The sequence below is a fragment of the Terrapene carolina genome, unplaced genomic scaffold (assembly GCF_002925995.2).
Source record: "Terrapene carolina triunguis isolate 2854851 unplaced genomic scaffold, T_m_triunguis-2.0 Scaffold33891, whole genome shotgun sequence".
Classification (NCBI taxonomy): domain Eukaryota; kingdom Metazoa; phylum Chordata; order Testudines; family Emydidae; genus Terrapene; species Terrapene triunguis.
In genome coordinates, this window is record NW_020698242.1 from 3,833,666 (window position 1) to 3,860,032 (window position 26,367).

General features: G+C 41.6%; 1 protein-coding gene across 1 annotated transcript in view; it reads right to left on the reverse strand.

Moving 5' to 3' along the window:
- Positions 1-26,367, reverse strand: part of LOC112109691 (A disintegrin and metalloproteinase with thrombospondin motifs 18) — a 102,222-nt gene that overhangs the window by 50,333 nt on the left and 25,522 nt on the right. Inside the window, 5 exon segments of the mRNA XM_026663640.1 lie at positions 4,494-4,599; positions 5,636-5,795; positions 6,657-6,740; positions 7,778-7,977; positions 13,445-13,727. Coding sequence (XP_026519425.1) covers positions 4,494-4,599; positions 5,636-5,795; positions 6,657-6,740; positions 7,778-7,977; positions 13,445-13,727 — 833 coding nt within the window.

The window sequence follows — 26,367 nt, forward strand, 5'->3', positions numbered from 1 at the left end:
GCGGCGCGGGCGAGGGATGTGCTGGCCGCGGCTTCCCGCCGCCCCCATTGGCCCGGGACAGCGAACCGCGGCCAGTGGGGGCCGCAATCGGCCGAACCTGCCACGTCAGCAGGTAAATAAACTGGCCCGGCCCGCTAGGTGCTTACCCTGGCGAGCCGCGTGCCAAACGTTGCCGACTCCTGCTCTACTCAGAGGAGATTATTTTTTTCCTCACACCGCAGAACCTACTGCAATTGCTAAACAAATGCAACACAGCTGATGTGGACTGAGTTATGCTAGTGGCGCATCGAACTCTCATTCACAAGTGGACATGTTAAATCTGCAACACAAATCCATGGGTGCAGTACTGGCCCCACTGAATTCAATAGCAAAACTCCCACTAACTGGGGCCAGAATTTCACCCCATATGTCTCTTTTCAGCTTACAAGACTGTGAATCGTCACAGTCTATTTATAGAGAACCTTCATCCTGCCACTCTAATTTGAGGGGGTAACCAAACATATTCAACTACAGTCAAATATGAACCAGCATGCAACAGAGGCGGTGTGTCTAGTGGATAGAGCACTGGGCTGGGGGTCAGGAGACCTGTTCTATTTAGGTACGTCTACACTACATTGTAAACTCGGGTCTGGGAACTTGCTTGCACGTGCACGCTACATTGTAAACTTTGGCTTACAATTGCTGGATTCAGGTCTCATGGCTGTGCTAATGCATCCATACTGCAAAATGACAGGACTTGGACCGGAGTCACAGTAGAACTTGGGCTCTGACTCATCCCCCCAGCAGGGTCCCCCCCCAGGCCTTGAGTGCTTGCTAACCTGAGTCAGACTGATTTGTGCATGGATGGGAGGGAGGCTTAGGCTCAAACCTGAGTCAGAGCCCAGGCTTAGAGTGCCTCTGCCACTGACACGATCTGGGACCTTGGGCGATTCACTTCTCCTTTCATTGTCCTGCTTTTCCATTCCTCCCATAGTACATCTTGTCTGTTTAGACTGTACCTCTTTGGTGAAGGGAGTGTCTCTTACTAGATGTTCTGCCAGATGTCTAGACAATAGTGTCCTGATTTGAATAGGGTAGGTACTACCCCCATATAAATAATGATAAAACATCCATTAAAATGCTAAATGTGGAATTTATGGCTACACAAAAGTTAACAATTTCAGATCTTTCTATTTCTCTACTTTCTATTTATTTTATATACTGTACATCTGAGAATTTCAGTGTGTTTTGAATAGAAATTTCATGGTCTCCTGCTTCAGTTGGTGCATTGGCAGTTGTGTGTGTGTGCGGGGGAGGGAGGAGGGAGGACTAGATGCTCAGCTGCTGTAAATCAGTGTAGGCCCACCATACTGCTTCCACCCACTGAGGATCTGGCCCTGCTGAGAAATATTGTTCACTCAGCAAATGGACAAAAAAATCCCAGTTGAGTAAATATTTTATTAATAGTTAGTGGAATAAAAATTTAGTTCACTTGCTTTGCAGCCAAAGAATCCACAGATTTAATGCTCAATGACACAATAGACCATAGACTCCCCAAAGAGCTATTAAACGCTCAGGTAAAAACATAAACTATTTAAAGAAGACCATAAAAATGTATAACAATAATAGCCATTCTCGAGGAGCCAGTGTGATCTACCGAGTATATAATACACATAGTAAGAAATCCTTAGTTTAGTATTTTCACAATAAACCTCAACAACTTCAGAACAATCACACCAGTTTATCAGATACACACTGTGTGCTTTAATGAATCCAGTATTTATAGTCGGGATCATTAGGGATTAGAAAAGCAGCAGGTTTTGGACAGAGGTCTGAACTTTCCCCAAGTCTGGAGGTTCACTGTGGAGAGAGGAGCAAAAACGAAGTTCAGACCTAGATCTGGGTCACTACTTTCCCCTGATTTCAATGGGACCGAGATCGGGGGAGAGGGGTGGGTCAGATAATAAGTGACTTGAAAAGACACTGAATGCACAAGGGACTGTGCTGACTCCTATGAACACGTACTGGTCTGTCATGTGAGCAATATTTGAAATGACCAGAACTTACAGATGTTCCCACGGGGTATTGTTTTCTTTTTTGCTTTCAGTAGTCTTGAATAATGGAAATTTGCATATAAAACCTATGTTAAAATAAATGAAGATTCTTGCTTAAAACCATTATAAACTGGGAATTACAGGGCCAGATCCTCAGCTATATTTGTGCTTTGCACTTCTCTAGCAGTACAAACCTGCCTTAAAGTTGATGAATCCTGCTACAGGCGTATTCTCTCTGTACAGGGTAGGGAAATTCCATTGCATTGGTCAATCATATGTAAAGGATCACATTCTGTTCTTACATAATCTCATTCAGCCCCATTTCACAGAGTGATATAGGCCACTCATTCCTATGATGCACAGCTTTGCAAGTTATGTGCAATGCATGCCCATGAGCCCCATAAGTAAAACTAAACTAGATACACTTTTTCATTTATAGATGTTTTTCATACCTGTGAATCACCATTTCATAAAGGCAAATCTTTAGAGTGTACTTGGAGCTGTTAATTAAATGGTGATTACATTAGTAGTAACATTGATTTTCAGAAGGAAGTAATATTAATATTTAATTTAATATTGCCTAATATTAAAGTCCATTGCATTTATATGATGAAATCTTGTATTTGTTTCAAATGCACTTTCCCACCTAGTATTGCTACCTGATTGTTAATAAGATCATCAGGCAATACTTCTAAGGATGGTCTGCTTCCAGGCACCATTGCTGCCAAATTCCGCTTTTCCCATACAAAGCTCTTTCAGGAACACAAGCTTGGATGAATGACAGCAGGGAAATTTTCTACCTGTTATTGCAGAGTAAAGATGGCAATCTTTCCAGGATGCTATATTTATTTAGTTTGGAAAGACATCCTTCCTGTCAGGATGCAGAAATACAGAAGTAAATCAAAGAGAAGCCAAAGAATATAAGGATTAGAAAAGCAGTAGAGATGATGAGCAAAACTTAACAGCTACAAATATATTATTTAAAAGAGAACAAAGAAAACAAACAAGAAGGAAAGAGAATTAAGATATGAGAAGAATAATTCTAGAACAGCAGCCATGGGCCTAATTCTCCTCTCACATTTGTGACTAGCAGGAGGAACTCTACTGAAGTCAATAGAGTTGTGCTGATGTAAGTGAGAAGAATCAGGCCCTATATATTTTACTTATTTGGTCCCATTGAAATCACTGGCAAAACTCCCACTGACTTCATTAAGAGACGGATTATTCCCTAATTCCTTGTTTCCCTTCAGATGTACAGAAACCTGTGAAAGGGCCGCTCATGTAGACATTAGGTCATGGTGTATGCTGTAGAGTATATTTATACAATGAAAACTGAATAGCCCCAGTTCAGTCATGCAGAATCAGAGGGATTCATGTAACAAGTGAACAGCAGAATCCAGTAGCACTGTCATTGACAAAGGAAAAGTTCTGAATAGATGCTCTATGTCAACATCTAAGAGAATAGAAGATCAATGACAGGCACCTAATGTTAGTGGCAGAAGACAAAACAGATCTTAGAAAAATGGGAAGAATTACTACTGTAGAAATCAAAGTCCAGTGGAAATACCTGCAAGACGATAAGTGGCCTGGGAACCTCTATAAAGACTACCTTCCACCAAATCATCCCCTAAATGGGGAGGAGTAAGAGGCAAAGGAGGATGGTAGGGAAATGGCTTCTAAACCCTATGAATCCCAGGATCTGCTGGGACAGAGACAATCCAATCACACACAAAGGGGCTGTTCCTCCACACTGCTATCTGCTGTGTCCCTTCCTTCTCTGGCAAGACCCAGGCAGTCAATCCTCCACCGGGACAAGATCTCCCTCCCTGGGGGAGTATACTCATGCCGTATAGTTACTTCAGGTACTTCAGGCAAGATTCACTTTGGCACAGCTATCAACTAGACTAGCCACAACAAGAAGGAAGAACAGCATCATGGGCATCAGTTCCTCCACTTACCACTCTAGGATACTCCCCTCACATCCCAGGTAGCCCTAATTCTTACTCAGTAGAGGAGATTCCATAGAATCCTACAGAGGTAAGAACAGTGACATGGAAGTGGCATTGATCCCCCTTTTTGTGTTCCGCAGGCAAGATATGCCACAGTAGGGTCTCCTCAACTCACGGCAGCTGAGTGGATGATCATGATTTAGACTTATGGTGCTTACAAAATATGACACATCTATTGTATTCTAACAGGATACCCATATAAAATGGGAATAGAATCCAGGAGTTCCAACAGTCCCCTGTTCTAGCCACACGACCCCCCTCTGTAAATGATCTACAGAATTTTTCAGTGGGGTATCAGCTTTTTCATAATCGCAGCAGACATTCAATTTCCATTCATTGATATGTTTGTCTATAATATAGATACAGGAGGAAAAGATTCATCTATAATATATATAAACTTATTTATCTATAATATATATAGGGGGAAGGACTCACGAGAAAAATAGCTTACTTGTGTCCAGATTCATGGGCAATAGTAAAAGCCAAGCCAAGACCTGTATCTTCATTGATGGTACAGCTACGGTATTTACTGCACATGCCACTAATAGGGGCAAAGCCTGGCGGGGGGGGAAAGGCAGAACAGATGTTATTTCAAATAAGATACATACATCTCATTGTGATGGATACTACATGCTTTCGTGAGTACATGCTTATTTTGGTGTGTGGGGAAAGTTCCGTCCATGGTCATTTTGGAACACCAGGAATTGTAGGCAGAGCTACATTTAACAAAAAAAAAGGGAGTTGTGTATAGAGAAGTGCACACATGTGCCTATACACACATCTACATATGCACACACTGGGGCCCAATCCAGAAGGAATTCATTCCGCAGGTGCTGGCCTACACAAGTTTTAACTCAGGCTCATTTTTAGCACAGGTGACTTGACATCAGTCAAGTCAGCTAAGAAAGCCATTTAAAAGGGGACAGCTCCTTTCTGAAGGTCACTCCCTTTCTGAAGGGAGAACAAAGAAGGTCCATGTGGCCCAGATGTATTTTTGAAATGCAAAATGAGATCGGTGATGGAGAAAATTCCCTGAATGCAGTGGAGATCCTAAAAGATGTCTTCTGAAGGTCTCTCTGGCTGTGGCCAAAAGACTGGCAATTTGATTATTTTTATTTTTATTTTTTTAAAGTTTTTAAAACACTCTTATATAGAGCTTTTCAGTAGATCTCAAAGCATTTCACAGTCTTTAATGGGTTTATTCTCCTAGCACCTCTGTGAAATAGGGAAGTGCATTTAGCCTCTCTGTGCCCAAGTTTCCTATCTGTAAAATGGGAATTCTCCCCATTTTAGAGGTGGGGAACTTGGGCACAGTGAGACTAAAAGGCACACTCAAGGTCACACAAGAAGGGCAGGGCAGGGATCTGTGGCAGGGCAGGGATCTGAACGTGATTCTCCCAAGTCCTAGGCTAGTTCCCTAATGGCTGGACCATCCTTCCTCTCATTAACATCTTACTTTCCACCTTGACTATTCCTTTACCACATCTTCAAACATTCTCATTAGCCACAATACTGGGATTTTCTTTTTTTTATTACTCGAGATGCTGTCAATTGACATTCATCAGTTTTGCAGAGCATATTTTCTTACCATACCTAAAGTGTCACAGGGTTCATTTTTCCAAGAGCAGATATCAAATCCTGTAAGCAAGATGGCATGGTCGTGACGCTTTCCATTCTTTCCAACCAGAGCAGATTGCCACTGACAAAAGCTATTTAATGACTGGTCCGCGTGATGGTTGATCATTAATCCACCCTACAGATATTTCATAGACACAGAAATAAGATGCTTCTACCGGCAGCTGAGGAAGGTGATTGAAGAAAGAAGAACTGGGGTCGGGGGAAGGGGAATTACTTTGGTTATATGACCAGATGTGAAGAAATGTCATCTCTCCATTTCCTATGTCACTATGTATTTGACACACCTGCCTGAAATGACTATTTCAAGTCAATCAATCAATCATAATTAGAAAATGAAGCTGAAGAAACTCAGGCCCAGGGATATTTTCTAAGGTTCGGATGGAGATTAGGTGCCCAATTCCCAAAGACTTTCAGTAGGAGTTGGACACCTAACTGTGTCTTCGAAAATCCCCCACAGTATTTCAATGGCAAGAGGTGATTCATAAACTCTTTTAAACTTTAATTTCAATGTGAATGATTTCAAGGCTTGGCTTCCCCTTTTGGAAATCATTTCACTTGTGAATTTGTGCCCATTTCGGTTTTCACTGGGTAATATGCATGAGGTACAAGTGTCTTTGCTTCTCTTGATTTGGTTTTCTTGATAAAAATATGTCCTAGATGAAGAACTACTGAAGGCAACAGCCCTTATAAAATACTTGGGGATTCCATAGTAATAGTCAGAAACACTGAAGGGTAAAGGGGGAGTTAATTAAACTCCTGGTTCTATTATTAAAAAAACCTAGGAGCAGTGAAATATGGAAAATGTAACATCAAGGGTTCTGGTGATGTCATAAAATCTCACCCTTGAATCTTGTGGTTTATAATGTCATGACAAGCCCTCAGTCGAATTTTCTTTGTTCACAGGGAATATATGGACAAGCCCATGCTATGCAATGTCAGATACACCCTGCTACAAAAGAATAATGACACCACTTACAGGCTCTTGTTCCAAAAGAAGAAGGCTCACAACAATGATGTTTATGTCGCTTCCGATTGTTCCATCTTTAAAAAGACTAGAAACCTGCATGAATATGTAGGAGAGGGTAATAAATAAATACATCTGTAATAAAAATAGACTAAAGATAATTAATGAGTTATCATGACCCAACTTTCAATGACAGTCAAGAGGAACTCAGCACATTGCAGGATTAACCCCACCTCGATCTAACAGAAATGTGCACGAAGGGTCCGACAAAAAGCCCCCTGAAATTAATTGAAAAATTCCCATTGCCTTCAATGGGCTTTGGATCAGGCCCTAGTTCTGCAGGATCAAAGCCACAGCAGGTAATCCTCTTGTGTCTGCCCACACAAATAACTCCTCTTTCCAGCAGCAGGAAAGAGGGGAAATAAAGCAAAGCTTTTGTGACAGGGCAGAAGAGAGCTGGCCGACCCACTCTGCTCACTAGGGCAGCCGTGCAGGGAAGTGGGAGTAGAGTCCCCTTGACCACCCTGCTCGGCCCTGCTTAGATTGTGACTCAAGACATGCTACCTGCCTATTTACTCCCCACTGCAGACAAGTGTGTGGGGGGGAGGAGTATGGGGAGCTCTGGCTTCACCCCACCTTCTCATCAGCCGAAGTAGGGATGAAGTTACTTACTCCCACTTCTCCTTCCAGCAGAAGTGGGGAGTCAGGGAGAAACTGTGATGCTTTGAGATAGAAGTCTCCAGTCTGCCCCCATCTGCTATGTACGATCTTATATTCAGAGCAGGTTGTAAAGCTACAAGCTGGCCAGTAAAGACACGAGGAGCAATATATAACCCCACTAATTCTAAAAGAAATTACATTAGCAAAATTGACAAAACCATTCAGAATAATTATAAATCCCAACTCCTCCCACACCACAAAACCAGGGTGGGATTTCTAGGCTGGCACATGTGGACTTGCAGGAATCGATTTAACAAGCAGAGATTTTAGTATTGCCAACTTTTGTGATTTTATCACAAGTCTCACCAAGTTGGGTGTTTTTCTTAAAGCCCCAGCTCCTGGTTGTCTTGTAGGTTTTCCACAGCTGTAGATGAGTACAAAACCAATGGCACTTCAGTTACACCAGCTCTTACCATGTTCATAACTGTTAAGATATATGTGGTTACATTGTCCTTGCCATGCTTCTCCAACATTTTTTTATCCGCCACAACAAGCGTTTCAACATTCAGCCTTCCACTTTTCTGGGTTTTAACAGCTGATCTTTTGAACCTTGCTGAACTTCCATATTCATCCGATAGGATGTATGTATCCTCGGTGGGTGGCTTAGGTGTGTCTAAAGAGAAACAGAACACAGTTTTGGAAAGGGTTCAAAACGGGTCATTTTTATGAGCAGTTTGGTTAGATAGTAAAGCGCCTGGGGAATAGAGCCCTAAATGAATTTACAATATTGTGCAAGAGCCAGGTATTGATTAATATGGCCTGTAAGATGGTGAGTTCTTCTAATACATTATTAATTAAGATCTGATTCATTCTTCTTTAAGAAAAAAAACTGAATACAATAAGCAATTCAGAGGAAAGAAATAATCTAGTAAAATGAGTTTCATGTGCTGCAGGGGAAAATACTTAGTATTTCTGCCTGAATAGCTATATCCTGTTTGACCATTTTGTCACCTTCCTGCACATTGCTGCATTGACTGCAAACATAGCGTATGGGCCAGATTCTGCCTCCCTTAATAAAAGCCTCCAAATAGGTACAGAAACTAGATATGCTGCAAAAGCAGAGTTCCTGTGTGCCTGTATTTTGACTGGCAACAGCTCCACATGGATTACTCCTGCTTGGAGCACGATATTCAGAGAGTGAAAAATAATGACCATTGCTGGATCAGAAGCCATGTGGATAAACATGCGGTCCATACTTCTTGAGAAATAAAGCTTGCCATGCCTTCTACTTGTGTAGGGAAGGACTGCAGAGTCAACCCTCTCTCTGGGTTTTGAGGAAGCCTGAATTAGGGCAGAAAATCTTTGTTCCATACTCTTCCTGCTTATGGATTTTCTCGCATAAGCCTATGTGCCCCGGCAACCAGAATTCAGCCCACTGGTCACTATTTGAAAATGCTAGTTAGAGAACAACAGTTGTCCTTGCAAATCTTTATGGCAAAAGGGATGAAACATGATATGAGTGATGGAGCCCCAGGTAATTAAAAAATGTAACAACAACCTTTGTCTAGAAGCCCTGCCTATGACTGTGTCTGACAGTTACTCCAACAACAGAGCTAGGTTGGTATCTACCTCCTTCTTGGTCATACGGGGACACCAGGAATCCAAGGGAAACAGGATGGTAAGTAGGGAAGCTTATTTGCATCACTTGTCAATCCCAAAATCAGTTTCATTTAAGAGTCTTCTAAGGCAGGCCATCTCAAAGCTGAATAAGTTATGCTCAGATGGAGCTTTGATCTACGGCCTCCCAGGGCTTGTGGTGTTTGGAATGTTATACTTGTTTAGTTGCTACTTAGACTGTAAATTCTTGGGGGCAGGGAGTGTCTCTGTGGTCTGTGTTTGTACAGCAAGTAGCACAATGGGGTCCAGGTCCATGACTGGGGCTCCCAGGCACTACAGATATTACAAAAAGTAAATAATAGTAATAAATGCTGGACTGGTCCTTAATATTCTAAGTGAACAAGCTGTAGGCATCAATAGGCTGGTATTTAGCAGATATGAGTTGTAGCAATGCAATATCCCTAGTGCTTTATGTCTGAGAATTCATTTAATCAGAACTATATTTCAAACTACAAATGAATGAATGAAAGATGTTTTAGTTATAATATCAATCAGGAATTATTATCCTGTTAACAATGTAGAGAAGTTTCCTCTTTTGAAAGCATGTAAAGACATGCATCACCTACCAGCGAAATGCATAGTTTATTTCCCACGTAGAGCAATTCCATGTTTAGGAGGCAGTACAAGTGGCTTGCACTTGATTCACAAAAAGTCTCTTTTATATTTGCCTGTACTGTACGTGGCTCTCATCAGCAACACTGCCGAGACTCTCCTCCCCTTTGCACCTGCTTTACTACTACTAAAAGTTATTAAGAAGAAGCAGCTCTTCTCAAATATGACTTACGGAACGTGATCTGTTCAGCTCTTGTGCTCCAAACTATTTAGCCTGTGATGACATATCTGAAAGATGGCTGACCGGCTCCTCTCATGCTTACAAACTGCACGCTCAACATAGATACTAAACAAAGTTAGAAGGGTTAAGCTTTAAGTCTTCAAGCATATACCTCTGCAAGCAGCACCATACTAATAATCTCTTTTCCTATACTGCAAAAATGGATTGATTCTGGATTAGGGATTAATTAACCCTGTTGTATAGGCCATCTACAGTTAAGGCTGCCTGGTGCATCCCATTAGAAGACCCTGTTTTGGGGCTGAAATTATCCATGCCAGGTGTCTACATGAGACTGAAATGTTTTGGAGAGTTTCAGCTAAAATGGTTCACCTGTTTCCAAGAATGTGGTAAAGGAAAAATACATTGTTTTGCCTATAATAAAAAAAATTGTATAACCATGTCATTGAGAAACTCTAGAGCCGCCACCACCATTGGTTGGAGCAGGGATATGGCCCTTCTGCCCGTCACGTACCTTTTGCCTGTGCTACCTTAATTCAGTCCCCTTGTGCATATGTATTATGGTACAGGCTTTAATTGTATCATCACATCCTATTTTTTTCCACAGGACCCCTACCTCATTCAATGCCCTGGATGGACCTGTTCTGGGGATGTACAATGAAGATGGCTGTTGTATGTAGCACCCCTCGCTTCATTTGTTGCAGAAGTTGGAAGATCTGTAGTGAATGAGGCAGGGGATGGTAGGAGGAGAAAGGAAGGTCTTGTGTTTAAGGCTGTTGAATGCTGCCCTGGAGAACTGTGGACTTGCAGTCCCTGCTCTGAAGTCCCCTGTCCCTGCTCTGCCACAGAGTTCCTGTGTGATACTGGGAAAGTCACTTACATCAAACTTTTCACAGGTGGTCACTAACTGTGTGTTGCTCATTTTACATAGGCCTATCTTGAGGCCATGGAGCTGAGCACCTATTGAAGTCAATGGAAGTTGCGCTTTGAATATAAAAAGCTTGATACAGTGCCAAGTACTCTGAAAAATCAGGCCATGGGCGCATCAGCTTGGGTAACCAAAATTAGTGGACATTTTTTAACCTCAGCTCTCCATCTTCAAAATGGGGACAGTTTCATAAGGCTGTTGTGAGGATTAATTAATATTTGTGAAGCACTTTGCTACCATAGCAATGAACACCATAGAAAACCCATGAGAAAATTAGTAATTCTGTCTTCAGAGCAGGGTTTGAATAGTGTACAGTGAACAAGGCATGGGGCCCTGGATTGAACAATGAGGAGAAAACAAAATATTGAATAGCTTCTCATTAAGTGAGCACTGTCCATCATGTGCACTGAATGAGGCCAGGGGTCTGATGGAAAAAACAGCAAGTGATCATATAATTAAAGACTGCATCATAATGCATATGCACAATGGGGCTGGACTATGGCTGTTTGAGCAACTATTGTTCTAGCATTTCCTAACTTCTGGGTGTTTGACTTTGCAGCCTTAATGTTCTTTTAACATAGTTTTCAGGTGTTATTTATATAAAGGTCTTGTTCCTGATTCCTGTAACCCGCCTTATTCCTGCACGCAGCATTATTAAAGTCATTGTGCTTGTAAAGTCTTAAATTTAATTCAATCACTAGTACAAATGTGAACCTAACTGAAAGTTTAATTTTGTGCACTTAACATAGGGGTGCTCAACCTGGGATCGCAAATAGATGTTAAGTAGCAATGGCCGTTCTTCCCTTTCTATATTGCTAAATGGCAGGGAGCCGTAGCTATATCCAAGCTACATGAAAAAGTAGAGAAACCACTGCTTTAACAAACAGGAGAAAGGCCAGTGAAACTTATTCAGCAATATAAGCAACTACGTACCTTCAAAGTGTAACCAACCCCCGTACAGCACCACCTTTCCTCTTTAAGTACCATGTTTGGATACAGATTCAGTAAAGTACCATTTTTACTTTCAAAATCCTGTTAACTTTAATTGCAAGAGCATTAGCCACAAGTCCAAATTACTCCTGCTGTGTTGTCCCCTTGAAAGTACAGGGAGTTGTGTGTCCTTTCTGTCCCTTACGTGAAGGGATAAAGGCCCACTGACTAGGACTTTAGCATAGGGGCTGGGAGGCTTGGGTTCAGCTCCCTACCCTGCTATAGACACCTTCTGTGACTTTAGACCAATCACCTACCCTCTGCACCACTGGTAAAATGAGGAGAACAGCACTTTCCTACCTCAACTGGGTGCTGTGAGGATAAATGTATTGACTATTGTGAGGTGCTAGGGTACTACAAGAATAGGGACCATATAAGATAACATGGCCAACGTGGAAGAGCCTGGAACTCTCTCTATCAAAGCCATCAATATCATACGGGTTTTGTAATCAGTGAACAACCTTTAAAAAAAATGCCATGATGGTCATGGAAAATGAGAAGACCATGAGCTAATGAAATATTCCTCACTTCACTTTCTAAAGTAAAGCTGTCGGCAATTCACATTAGTCATTGTATAGCAGTAAAAAAAAAGGGGGGGATTGAAACAGGATGACCATGGGTTTGTACAAAAATTAGGTACTGGGGCTTCTTAGACTAGGGGAGATTTAGCAGGAAGGAAGAAGAAAGTAGCAGAGAGACCTGCAATATTGAAGAAAAACTTGAAGTGATTGAAAATATAAAGACTTCTCAATCTTTAACAGGGTAATTCTCAACCAGATCAGTATTTTCCTGCAGAACGCTCAGAGACTTTCACTCCTTCCTCCTTCACTTTTCTCCTCCCATTTTCTCTTCTTCTCTTCCCTTCTGTGTGTACCTCTCCTTCCATTCCCCAGACCCTTTTTATTTTCCCTTTCAAAAAGGAACCCTCTTGTTGTCCCCGAACTCAAGTAGGAATTGGGGAGGACATATTTTAGCTGATGCAACCCTTTCAGTTACTGTTTTCAATTGCTGGGGCTCTGAAACTCAAACCAGAGGCAGATCAGCTTTCAAACAGAATCAAGTGAACATAAGAAGTATAGCGATAGGATTCTTGAGGAGCTCCTAAATATTCTTCAAGTTGAGGGCCTAATGAAGGCCTCACAATGGACCTTGGTAGGATAATGTAGTTTCAATACATTTTTAAGAGGTGACTCCAGAATTTTATTAAACAATTTACTTGGGAGGTTCTGGTTGAATCATCTCAGTTGCTGATGACTTCATTATCAAATGGTGGATTGTGAAAGACCTATTCCCCCTCCTTTGCCAAATCAATGATTCCTACTGCCCTTCCTCCATCTTCCAGACTAATCACATATCTCAGATGAAGAGAAAATAGAGCAGGGAGTTGGCACTAATAATTGTACAGAAGAGGTGGTGTTAAAGTACCAGCAAAAAAAGGAATGGCCCATTAAAAGATAAATCAGTCTCAAGAAAACCAGAGCGAGGGATCTTCTAAGTTGAGCAGCACATTCCTAAGAAAGTCACTCACTGACTTGTGGTGGAGTTGTAATAATAGCGATGGACAGGGCCATAAACTTAAATGCATGATCCAGCTCCTTGTATCTGCCCTCTCTTTTGGCCATTTCCTCTGTTAGCAGCACTATTTAAAATACTCAGCCCCCATCAGAGCAGTGGTTACACACCACACTAAAAGAAGCACCTACAAGTCTCTAAGAACTACTATCTCAAACAAAGAGAGAAAGTTTCCTTACATACATTTCTTTCGACGTCCACAAAAATGCTGCTTTTGAAACCTTCCATGGTGGTAATCATTCGCCTGATCATGATACTTGTGGTGTGTGTGATTTCTGTGATGACCCAGGGAAAAGTGATTGGAATTGGAATCTACTTTGTACCGGTGCACTTTCTCCTCTGCTGTCCGTTTGTATAATACATGAGGGTGATGTCCAGCAGGTGATGCGTAGTTGTGTTCCTGTGCTAGGTGCTGAGGTAATGGAGATATAAGGAATTCGTTCTCCTGCATTCTTATCAAACCTGACTAAAAAAAAAAAAAAAGGGCAAATTAAAAAAAACGAACATTATATTTTGCAGTTTGACAACAATATATTTATGTCCACTTGTGAGCACTAGGTTCCTTCTAAGTAGCTGATCCTATTCTCTTAATTGCAGAGTCACTTATACAAAAAGAAGCCTTTTAGCACATTGTCAGGCTTGCAAGCTGGTTTTCTGGATATATGGTTATCATCAGCAGTAGAAGAGGGCCAGGAAGAATGAGATTGTGCTGCATAGACAAGAAGGGAACAAAGATGGTATAGCGGGGTGAACACCTGCTCCAGCCCTGGAGGGGTTGGAAAAGCCCTGCAGAGGGCTGGGGCTGGGCAAGGGAAAACCCTGGCTGATTGGGGAAGTAGCCACAGCTGGCCCACGCCCCAATCAGGCCACAGCTGGCCTGTATAAAAAGGCTGGGAGCCAGGAGTCTCTCTCGCCTTTCAGAGGGAGAAGGGCCTGGCTGCAGCAAGCTTGAGACAGAGTACCTGAGTGGAGCAGGGCTGGGGAGCTCCAGCCTGGAAAGCCCCAGGCTGTGGCCTAGTAGAAGGCCAAGGGGTACTTGGGGTTGCAGAGGGCAGCCCAGGGCTAGGCCAAGGCAGCAGGTCCAAACCCTCCTTGCCTGTGATGAGTGGCCTATACTGCAGTCTGTCCCAGGGAGTGGGGGCTAGTTGGTGACTGGCAGTGGCCTTATTCTGAGGTGAGGTAGGGATAGTGGGTGGGGGTTCCCCAGGGAGGGGAGACCCAGATCTGTGGGGTACTGCCAGGGGGCAGCATCCCAGTAAGAGGGGCACCAGGTCCTTGGAGGGACACGGGGGCCAGAAGAGGACAGGTGGATCACCAGCCTGCAGAGGGTGCTCCGGAGGCTGGAAGAGCTAATTCCCAGAAGTGACCAGCAGAAGGTGCCGCAGGGGTGAGTCCGCTCTTCTACAGATGGTTTTATGAAGCACAGCGTTACTTTTTTTTAAAAATAGCATAGCTTAGAACATTGTCAAAGCAAATTATTCCATTTGGATTCTTAAAAGAGGTCTATACAATTAACAAATTCCCATAGGAAAGAACACTCTGTAACATCAGATTCAGATAAATTAAATCTTTGAACCCCCTATTCTAATTGACAGCAACAGATTTCCTTAGCGGCTAATCTTCCATTCCACTTGCTGTGCTGCATTCTGACCAATCATGGAACTCCATGCCCCAGCAATTTCCTTGTGTTCCAGAAGACTCTAGTCCAAGACAATGCTGCAGTTGCTCTCAAAGAATCTCAGAATCTTCGTCTCTAATGGTAGAAGTTTAGTCACTAGGGTGGATCAGAGAGGAGAATTTTGTCCTAAAATATGAAAAGTCTCTGCCACTAATTGGCACTTTTTTTTCAACCTCAGCACAGAAACCCAGGATTAAAGCAGTATGGCCAATGAATACCCTCTCCATCCTTCAGGCTGTTCCTTCAAGATAGAGTAGACATATTAGTGGGGCAATGTTGTAAAGCTGTTACTGGGGCAACCCGAGCCCTAAAGTTCTTCTTCTGTGGAATACATAGAAGACTTCAGGCTGCAGGGTTGTCAGTGCATCACCTTTCACCAGCACTAAACTACTATCATCACATTAAATATTAACCAGGATTGCTACACAACATATAGTAAAAATGAATACCGATATATATGTATTTTCCAAGGCAACAAAAAAAAACCACCCTCTATGTTAAAATGGTGTTCAGGCTGAGGGTACATATTAGTAAATTAAGAGTAAAAACTTCTAGAGGTATTTGTAATTATTCCAAAGTACTACAAGCGCAGGAAATTCCAATTTATAGTGATGTTTTAAAGAAATCTGAGCACATTCAGGTATGGAAATGGAAAGGCAAAGCAGCTAAACAATCTTAACACTACTCTGAAGAAATGCTACTCAGTAACAGTTTGATTATGATTAGGTCATTTTAGTACTGTGCTCCCAGAGAAGATGAAAATGATTTTTACCAACACATTTTGTGGTTAGCACATTTTTCCCCTTTCATTGTGACTAGAGGGCAGAGATAAGGTTGGGGAGAAATACGCTGTATTTTTTGTACATTAACTATGAATAAAGCTACACATATGCTTAAGTGTTTCCAGGATCAGAGGCAGCATCAGAAATGTGAGTAGCAATGAGGAAGTATTTACGTTCAACTCATAAACCAGTTGTGCTGTTCATTCCCTTGTTTTGTAAAAGCTGTTGTAATAAACACTCTTTTTTACCAAGTAAAAACCCAAGAGATGGAGGCAGCAAATATTAATGTGTAGCCAAGTGAGGCAAGAAAAAGTTTGATTAGATGAGTACATATGTAATATTACTTACAAAGTTTATTTTGGGTCACTGAGGCATTTTTGCCAAAAGTGGCATCCCCCTGAGAACCACTCAGCTCTATGAACAGCTTCCAGAAGTATGTGCAGAGAAGCAAGTGCAACCACTCTCTATGATATATTAGCTCTCTCAGCCCATGATACCACCTCTCCTTGCAAAGAATGCTTTCTGATGTTAGATGGTAGAGCTATGCTCCTAGCATTGCACATTTTGGATATGCACCATCTAACCCATCTTGAAATTACTTTTTTTTTCTTACACGAGCTCCTATGTGCAGACTGGCTAGGACTTGAGGATGAAGAGGGACTTCAACGAATACCAGATTTCACCAGGGTTTCTTTGGGATTTGTGGACCTTTCTGCACTTCCACAGCTTCATTCCAGGAAGAGAATTTTTCAGAAAATAGGGAGTTGTAAATGAAATCCTCATTGCTTTAACTGTAGTGTTTGCTACTAAGTTAATGCTATCACTGATATCAAATATATCCACAAGAAACAGATTTATCAGGAATTTTAGTTACACAGGTCCTTATTGCTCACCAATCAGACACCAGCCCTCTGACATTCATTACTGTCTTTTTCCAAATAAAGGGAAAATAAGTGCTTTCCCCTTTGTGGTCAATTACCGATTATTATAGATGGACAACTCAACCAGGATTTTAACAATAACTCTTCCCTATAACACTAATTGTGAGAATCTTCTGCTTCCCAAAAGTTGCTGTGAACATAAACAGAGATCATATTGTGATAGACATTTTTCTTCTTTCCTTAATTCAACATACATTGAACAAACATTCATCCTATATTTGCTCAACATATTATAAGGAAGAGGCAATAACATGTCTGTCAATGAAAGATCAGGACTGAGGAACTTCTCATATAGAATTTAGCTAGTTTGCTTGCCCAATTCAATGGACTGGCAATCTTCAATCGTCCGATCACAAGAGGACAAGCCAAAGCACTTCCGCATAGGGGAGAGAACAGATATTTTAATCCTTATGATTTATGTCATCAGATATTTAGAACTGACACAATTCAAATGCAGTTCGGGCAAGAAGAGACCTTCCATGCAATCATCTGTTATTCAGCACTGATAACTAGGCATCTGCTAACTGATTTTACAGCCTTCTATTGGAAAACAGAAACATAGTAAATCTGTTTTTTATTTCTCCATTTTAAAGGTTTCCACGTCTGAAATTACCCCTACAGGATTCATTTAATAAATGATTCAAACCATATGGAATAGAGGATTTTCTACATTTTCCTTGTAAGAAACTATCTCTAATGTACATCAAGTTTTAGTCCCAAATGTAATTTCTATATTTAACATCACAAGGGTGGACTGAGAATTCTAGAAATGTGTGATGAATTGAATTCTGGCCCATGTGCTGAATTCATTTTGTTGCATGATTTTCATGTGCTGTAACTAGCTGGTGAGTGACCTAAAAACCTTATTCAGTCAGCCCTTGCAAATTTTTCTCCAGCAGAGACCAGGGCTGAATCCTCAAATGAGATGTACTCCCTTTGGGTTTTAAAGTAAATCAGAAAGGATTATTCCAATTGGAATAATCCTATGAAAGATGAATAATATCTACTCTTTCTTTTTTCTGACACAACATCTAGTTTCATGCAGTCTTGGGGCACAGATCAGTCTTTATAAGATAGGCTGCTGGTTCATTTCTACAATTTGTGAGCAACTTTCCAGTATTCATATTTAACTGATCTCTAATAATTCACAAAATATTGGCCCCGATCTCTCCTTCTTGGAGATGCACAAACTGGACTGGATTTCAGGTGGTCAGTTAGGTATGTGATTACAACTCCTTGATTCTCAAGCAGCAACTACTTTAGCTTCAGACCTGATGTAAAGGAGAGTAGCATATGGGCTGCTCAATCTTGTGTTAGTAGGTTATGGTCCTCAAAGGGTATATGCCAGTTGAGAAATGAGCACAGATGCCTTCCCCTGATGTGCCCGCTGTTGACATGATCCCCTATGCCAGGTATAAGGTGGGGAGCCAGCTATGCTACCTTTGTCATCTGAGACTCTCCCATGCCAGAATAATTCCCAGATGGCTAATTAAGAGCCACCCTTCACTGGTAGAGCAGTGCAATGGGGACAGAAACAAGGGGAGAGACTCTAGCCCAATCTCTCTATTAGCTTGGAATGTTTTCAAAAGAACTATGAAGTTTAAGTGAGGTCATGAATTAAATCCAGTACATTTCTCCTCATTAGCAACTTCAGCAGATGTGTGGGTATAATTAGTAAAAATTATCATGGATAAATGGAAGCTAGGTCTTTGTATTGCCAGGACCAGCATTAATATAAGTGCATACCCAATCTTAGCTTAACCATAGCTCACTGAAGTCAATGGGAAGTCTTTCCATTTACTTGTGTGTTTTAGATCCAACCCTTTAAGACGAGAAGAGGCAGGGCATTCTACATGGCTATGACTACACTACAGTTTGTCTTCAAATTTCCCACTGTCATAGCCCCACCAGAGGAAGCAGTGTTACAAGTGTCGACATTTTCACCAAGTCCAAACAACACAGTGGTTAAAAGTCCCCGGTCCCCGGCAGACGATCTACACTTTCACTGTTTCTGTCACAAGGGGAGTGGCACCGGTTGAGACGTTTGAAGAAAAATGCTTACCTAGGCAAGGCCCAGAAAAAGTCTTTGAATGAAATTTGCTACCACCTTGGTCCACCGGAACCTAAACTTGCTATCCTTTGGAAACACTGTAAGGCCTATCTTCTCTCCCAGACCTTTGGAAAGGTAGATTATAGGATTTAGGATGGAATATGTAAGGCGGGAAGGTTGTCCTAAGTGTTTAAATAAAACAGCTCAAATTTCAAGCATCCAGTATTAGCTTGTGAACAAGCTTAAAACCAAGAATCATTCATTGACTGATTAAGAATTTGCTGAATAATTTCTATTTGCAAATTTACGAGACAAAAAAGGCAACATTATTTGTTATTCATTGTTTACTTAGTTCTTTGATCCGTTAAAGAAATTTTCAGTTTGAGATGTTTCTTAATAAAATTTTATATTGTTGGGGTATTAACACTGAGGCATTTGTCCAAGATTTTCCTGGTAAATCTCAAAAGGAAGGGAGCCTCATAAAGAAAGCTGGAGATGGTGATTATAGAAAGCAAATCTGCTTTAGGATTTCTTCTCTCATATTATATTACTATGTAGGGATTAAGAGTGGGATTTTCAAAAACATTCAGCATTGGTCTAACTCCACTCCTATTAAAGTCATTGGTACAACTTTCACTGTTTTCAGTAGAAGGGTTAGACCGAAGTTGAATGTGTTTGAACATCACATCCTAAAATGTTTTCTCTCCAAGAATGGGTGATTTGCATCTCATTGAAATAGCATGCAAGACATCTTGTATTCTCTGTGCTTAGAATCTGAATTAACTCCCACTGAAGCTGGACTGCGCCCTTAATGTCTGATCTTGCAAGGTATGGAACACTTCCAGTAGGTTACAAACATCCTCTGCTTCCACTGTGACATCAGAGGGCATGGAGAATGGTCACCGTCTCACAGATGCCATAGGATCATGGTATGAATGTGCTACAGGAGCACAGCTAGGGCACTGCAGCTGAGCTGTTGCACCATAGATACTTCCTGCATTGACAGAAGGGGGATTCCATCGTTGTAGCTAATCCACCATTCCAAGAGGTGGTAGCTAGGTTGACAGAAGAATTCTTCCACTGACCGAACTGAATCCACAGAGGAGGTTAGGTCATCCTATGTGACATAGGAGCAAAATTTTTCACAGCGGTGAGCGATATAGCTAGGTTATCTAATATTTAGGTCTAGGCCAGGCCTTAGCGATATGAACTGCAGTGGCAGCTGAAAGACTCATTGTCCTGGAGTGGACTTCTCAGAACTGTTGTTTTCTTGTCTATATTTAAAAACTGAGATTTTGAGATGGAGTCTGTTCCCCTCCCCACATGAGGAAAGCATTGTGGCTACGGATTTCATATTTCCATAAAGCCACCTTCATTATGTGTTAATTAAATTACAGGCAACAGCTCATCCATATGCATTAAGAGTTACATCAGATTCATCATCCAGACACAGATAATGTGGTAAAAAACGAAACAATGTGAAATTCAAAACTAAGGACAGAGGACAATCAAACATCTCAGCTGCAATATCTGCTAAACAAATAAAACTACCTAGCACAGACTTATGTCAAGTACAATTACTCTTTGCATGATAACAGGAGCACCTTGACTGTACCAGAGTACTAAAATATATGTACAAAAACTTTCTAAGCAACAGTAATTATTTCCTATAACACTTCATTTGATGTTATGTTATGCATGCACATCTGAAACTATTAAATAGCCTATAACCACTTTGTTTTAACTGTTAGCAAATCCTGATATATTAACAGCAACCACTGCACTTAGTGAATAAACAATTTAACACTGCATAGGGATGGATGCAATCAGCGTGAAGAATCTTTCTTAAGGGAGTGTTAAGTGTGAGCGCTTTTGAACCCATTAAATGTTCTTTAATGTTGCACACACTATTTCAAAAAGCAGTTGACTTGGGGCTTGATCCACAGCCAGCTGAAGTCAGTCTAAAGACTTCGATTGACTTCAATGGGCATAAGTCCAGTGCCTTTTGTTGTGCTATTTCCCACAACATACAGTTGCTACAAAATAATATCGAGACAAACACAGATTAACCATAACAAGAGATACAGCCCAAAACAGAAACAGACTGAACTTAAAAGTACAACTTTCTGTTGTGCTTACAGCAAAAGGAAAAGATAAATGAAGAACTTCCCTGCAATGGAAACCTCCTGAGAGGAAAGATGATCTAAAAAATATAGTTTTTCTTATCCAAAATGAGCTGGGAAGGTACATGCATTCCTTGAATTCCCATCATAATAATATCTGGACACTGACACATCACAGAATGCTCGCATGCTTTCTCACTCAGACTGGAGGGAAAGCTCAGGGAATGCTATTGGCTGCACTTCATCCTAGTGTCACTCAAGTTGTAGTTTTACGGCCTGATTCTCTACTCAGTTTCTGGCCCTTTGGCACACTCAGAAGGCACAAAGGGCCTCAACTGCCTATCAGAGAATTCCCGTGTCAGAGGCGAACTCCCTGCTGGCTCAGATATGACAGGTCTGGATCCTGTGTCTGCTCTCTGGAAGAGGGAGGAAGGATGGGGGCATGGTGGAGCTCCATAGGACCCTAAGCCAGTTGCACAAATTAAAGCTACCTGCCAGCAACTTTTACTAGCCTTATGGCCAACATTGTCCCCTACCCCATATGCTAGACTGTGTGCAAACAGAAGGAGAGTTCTGCAAAATAACACTTGTACCTCTATGCAGGGGTCAGCCACAATGTGAAATGGAGGAGAGCCATTGTTTCAAGCTATAGCCACAGATGGTGGTATCCCCCTCACAGAGATGGGAAAGGACCCTGGCCAGGAAATAAGACTATGCAAAGACGGCACTGCATTATGCATGCATTTGGGGCCTGAAAAGCTCACTAAAGTCAGTGGAAAAACTCCCATTGACTTCAGCAGATTCTGGATCAAGCCCTTAAAGGATGAAGGTATGACTACAGCATGCACACTCCCAGAAAACCCCAGGGAGGTGCTAAGTCCCACTGAGTCACCCAGCATTCCTCTTCTGGGTTTGACCCTCATAGACATGTGGCCACTCCATCCTAACACAAAGGTCTTTAAAGCAGCCCAACACCACGTGTGCAATCCAGTAACAAACTCTCCTCTCTTTAGACAGTTTGTGATCAAGCTGACTGTCACGCCTACTATATGCTTTGGGTTGGGCTGAATTGGTAGTCTATAAAATATGCATGACTGAAACGATACTACAGACATAAGAGAAATAATTCATGAAATTACAGTACAAAAATAGATTAAGCTGATCTGGAATCCTTACATGGCATTATGAGGGCTGGGGCGCTAAGCCCCTGTCAGGTCTGGGCCCACAGATGAACATTTTAGCTAGCCTAATCAAATCAGCAAATTCGGGTGTGGAAGAAAATGAAAAGCAGCATATCTGGCAAAGCAGAAAGTAGGAACCTAAACTGCTGAAAGTGTAGGTTAGGTGAAGCATGTTTTAGCCAGTGCAAAGCAGCCTGAACAAAGCAGCAGGAGTGGCTCACCAAAGCTGATAACAAGCGGTCATTGCTACTGAACTTTGCAATTAAGTGACATGAAAAGGAAGTGAAGGATAAACTTCAGTAGGCTTTGAAACATGGTTACAAATTTAAATTTTAGAGACACAACTCATGATTTTCAAAAATAGCCGACTAAAGTGAGGCTCCCAAACCCATATTTAGGCTCCTAAATGAGTGAGCTACTTTTAAAAGTACCAAACACCCAGGAACTCCCTCTAAAGTCAGACTTCTCCACATACCTAATTTTTCAGAATGTATTCAAACCAATTTATTCAAGAAATCTGGCCCGGGGTTTTGTAGGAGTGGACTCTCATGAGATTTCCAAGAGTACACTTGTCTTACTCGGGTCAGAGATTCTACGAGTGATGCTCAGAATTTTCATTTCCATTTAGATCCCGTGACAAACCAGGTAATGCTAAGGCATGTGGGCATTGAAAAACACAGAAACAAAGAATGTAAGTTAACTAAACTTTGCCCGAGTTTTTATGTTATGCAAACAAATTCACCCATCCCTCAGACAAAGTGTTGAGATTTTTGCACTGTGGGTAGCATTTGTTGATGATGATACCAGAATTAGGAAATTAAAAAGTCCAGAAGATACTTTCTTGGGCCAGGTCCTCAGCTGGTGAAAATAACCTCAGTGGAGCTATGCTAATTTCCAGTAGCTTGGGGGATCTGCCCCCTCCTTCTGAATATTTAGGTTAACTTAATGTCCAACGTGCCTTATTAAAATATTTTTAACATGAAATTAAAATGAGAGCCACTGGCCACCGATTCTGGATTGTGAGTTGACTGCAGTCAAGTTTTCTTTCAAATCCAGATGAATCATAAAAATACTGAACTCTCTCTTCAAACATAACATCGCTGACTTGCTGCCTACATTTTTAAAATGCTAAGATATTTTAACAACATAGCATTTTACTATCCCAAATCAATGGTCCCTGGAGAGTGGGACCTTAAAACCCCCATTCTGAGTTCATCATGAAAGACTACTCTGTTCAGTTAAACTGCACAAAACGAGTATTATTCTGAACGTTTGGCAATTGTTGAACCAAGGTAACAAAATTGCTTGCCTTTAATTATTCCTATATGAACAAAGGCAAAGTTATCTCTGAATAGTGCCTTTGTATTTTTGCAGTTGACTGAACTTGTTTAAAACATCTTTGTGCCATCCTGCTTCTATCAACATGTAGCAAATACTGAAATAGTCTAATTTGCTTTTCTGGTTAAGGTAATTGAACTGCCTCAACAGTGTTTAAATATATTAATCTGACATTTATTGCAAGGTAATGATGACATATTCTAGAAATAATACTAAGATTATTGCTTTGCAGCAAATGCAAATTAGGATTCCTGCTCATATCTATCTGCACCTCTTATGCCTTACAAGCAGACTAAACATTAGAAATGACATTATATATATATTATAAAAATTGTACTATAAATGTGAAAAAGTCTGACGGGTTGCATCCTAGATTATATGGATCATTAGTGATTCTATCACAGTTGGCCCAACACAGCAGTCTGAACACAAGCAAACTTGCCCGCTGAAACCTATGTTTCTCTTGCTTGTTCTAATCTAATGGATCCAGAAGTCAATTAGCTATGAGCAACAGATCCAAGTTAGATTTGACAGTTATATAGGTGGTTGGGGATGGACTGTTTAAGCAAGGCCCCAGTGACAACAAGATAAAATCTAGATATTCTATTCATTATGACAGTTCTGAAACCCATCACAAAACAAACAGGAAGCAGTGGGATTATTATATGAATGTACTAATGCTTCACTTACTTTATCTGAAAGGAGACAGTCAGGGCCGGCTCTAACTTTTTTGCCGCCCCAAGCAAAAAAAAAAAAAAAAAAACCCCCCCCCCCCACCCCCCCCCCCCCAGCGCCGCCCCGCCGAACCAAGAACAAAGCAAACAAAACAAACAAAAAAACCCAGTGCCGCCCCACCGAACCAAAAACAACCCCCCCAGCGCCATCCCGCCGAACCAAAAACAAACAAACAAAAAACCCAGTGCCGCCCCACCGAACCAAAAACAACCCCCCCAGCGCCATCCCGCCGAACCAAAAACAAACAAACAAAAAACCCAGTGCCGCCCCACCGAACCAAAAACAACCCCCCCGAGCGCCGCCCCGCCGAACCCAAAACAACAACAAAACCCCGAGCGCCGCCCCGCCGAACCAAAAACAACAACAAAACCCTGAGCGCCGCCCCGCCGAACCAAAAACAACACCCCCCCACCAAAACAAAACAAACAAAAACCTGAGCACCCCCCGCCACCCCAAGATTGGCCACCCCTTACAAGGTGCCGCCCCAAGCACGTGCTTGGTCGGCTGGTGCCTGGAGCCGGCCCTGGAGACAGTGCAGTATTTGTCATGTGTTGTCTTACAGCTGATTAATTACTTATGGTGCATCAAGAAAACTAGACATAAGGATGCAGGTTAGCTAAAGCCCTGATCCAGCAGCCCATTTAAGGATGTACATTAGTAAATCATTGGGACTATTCATGTGCTTAAAGCTATGGATATGCTTGAGTGGTTTGCTGGATCAGGGCCTATAGGTGGTGCTAACAGGATGATTAGAACACCACCTTCCAAGAGACCATAAAATTCACCCCTGTTCCAGCACTGGGCTGGCGCACCATTTAAGTCCCACTAAAGCCCTCCAAACAGGACTTAAATGAGGCGTAGGTCTTGTGCTGGACCTCTGAACAGGGCTGAATTTCACCCACAATAAAGCATATGCTGTGAATTATTCCGTCCACCCCAGTGAATAGGTGCATCAAAAATGTATTATTAGGATTATATTTCTTTGGTGTGTATGGCTGACTGTTCTTAAATGGATGGAATACATCTATCCTAATGGTTTTTGTGATGTGTGCTATGAATGTTATATTTTCTTTGTGAATTTTATCCTGTTATAATTGTTATAGACATAAAAGTAACAAAAACTATTTGAAAATAATAAAATAGAAAATGAACAAGTTAGGCTAAAGAATTACTGGCAGCTGTTAAAGACCTTAGTTGCAAATACTTTTACATAATGCCTATTTAGCATTCATCAGATGCTTGCTTTAATGTTTCCAAATAGGAATGTGTTTCTGCATCAGAAATGCAACCCCAGACACTGAAAATCAGGAGTCAGGCTCTGCAGAATCATGACTTATAAATCACAAAATGTTTTACAAATAAAAAATAGTGGTTCTTCATATTTCCCTTCTGGTTCCCAAGCCTTTGGGGCTTTTTCAAGTTTTTCTCTACAACCAGGACTAGAAATGTACTTGTTTATTATTATTAATTATTATTGTTAGTATTTGGTTTGTTTTTTAATGACTGCTCAGATTCTCAAGTAAACACATGATTCCAGCAGTTGGGGGTTTAAGAAAGACAGCCAATGTCATGAGACTCATGATCAAATTGTGAGATTTGCCAAAACTGGAAGTGACTTGGCTGCCTCTCTCCCCATGACATGCGACCAGGAGAGGTGCTCATACTAGATCGCCCTGGATATAACGTAAAGGTGGCTTCTGGCAGTGCACTGTCTGTGACGACAAGGGGGCTTTCAATCCAGGGCTGCTTTAAACTTCACCAGCTGCAAGGGCACCAAGGGGCTGTTCCTGCAGCTGAGATTGCCAGAGCACAAGGGTGCTTTGGCCTTGTGTTCTTTTCCTCAGCTACATCCTCTTTACTGAAGGCTGCAAGATGTGGGCAGTGTAGCACCAGAGTGGGACTCTGCTAGCTGTTGTCAGAGAATCTGGGCCAGGGTCTGCTCTGCAATTATTCCATGCAATGAAACACATCCAACTAAACTCACCTAATTTTATTTTTCTATGAATAGTTCAGCCAGCTCCAATAACAAAGAGGCCAGACTATGAATTCAGGTTATGTGTGTGTCTGGGTGTACTACTTATTAAGAGGTTAAATCAGTGGTTCCCAACCTTTAAATTTTTGTTGTCGCTGAAACACCCCTTGCGATGAGTTTGTTACACCAGACAATGGCCACAAGCCACTCTGTGGAGAACAGGTAGGCCTGGAGTATCACCCATAAAACGAGCACAGCTAGTTTACCACCACCCTGCCTCCCCGGAACAGAGGACACGTGGAAGGG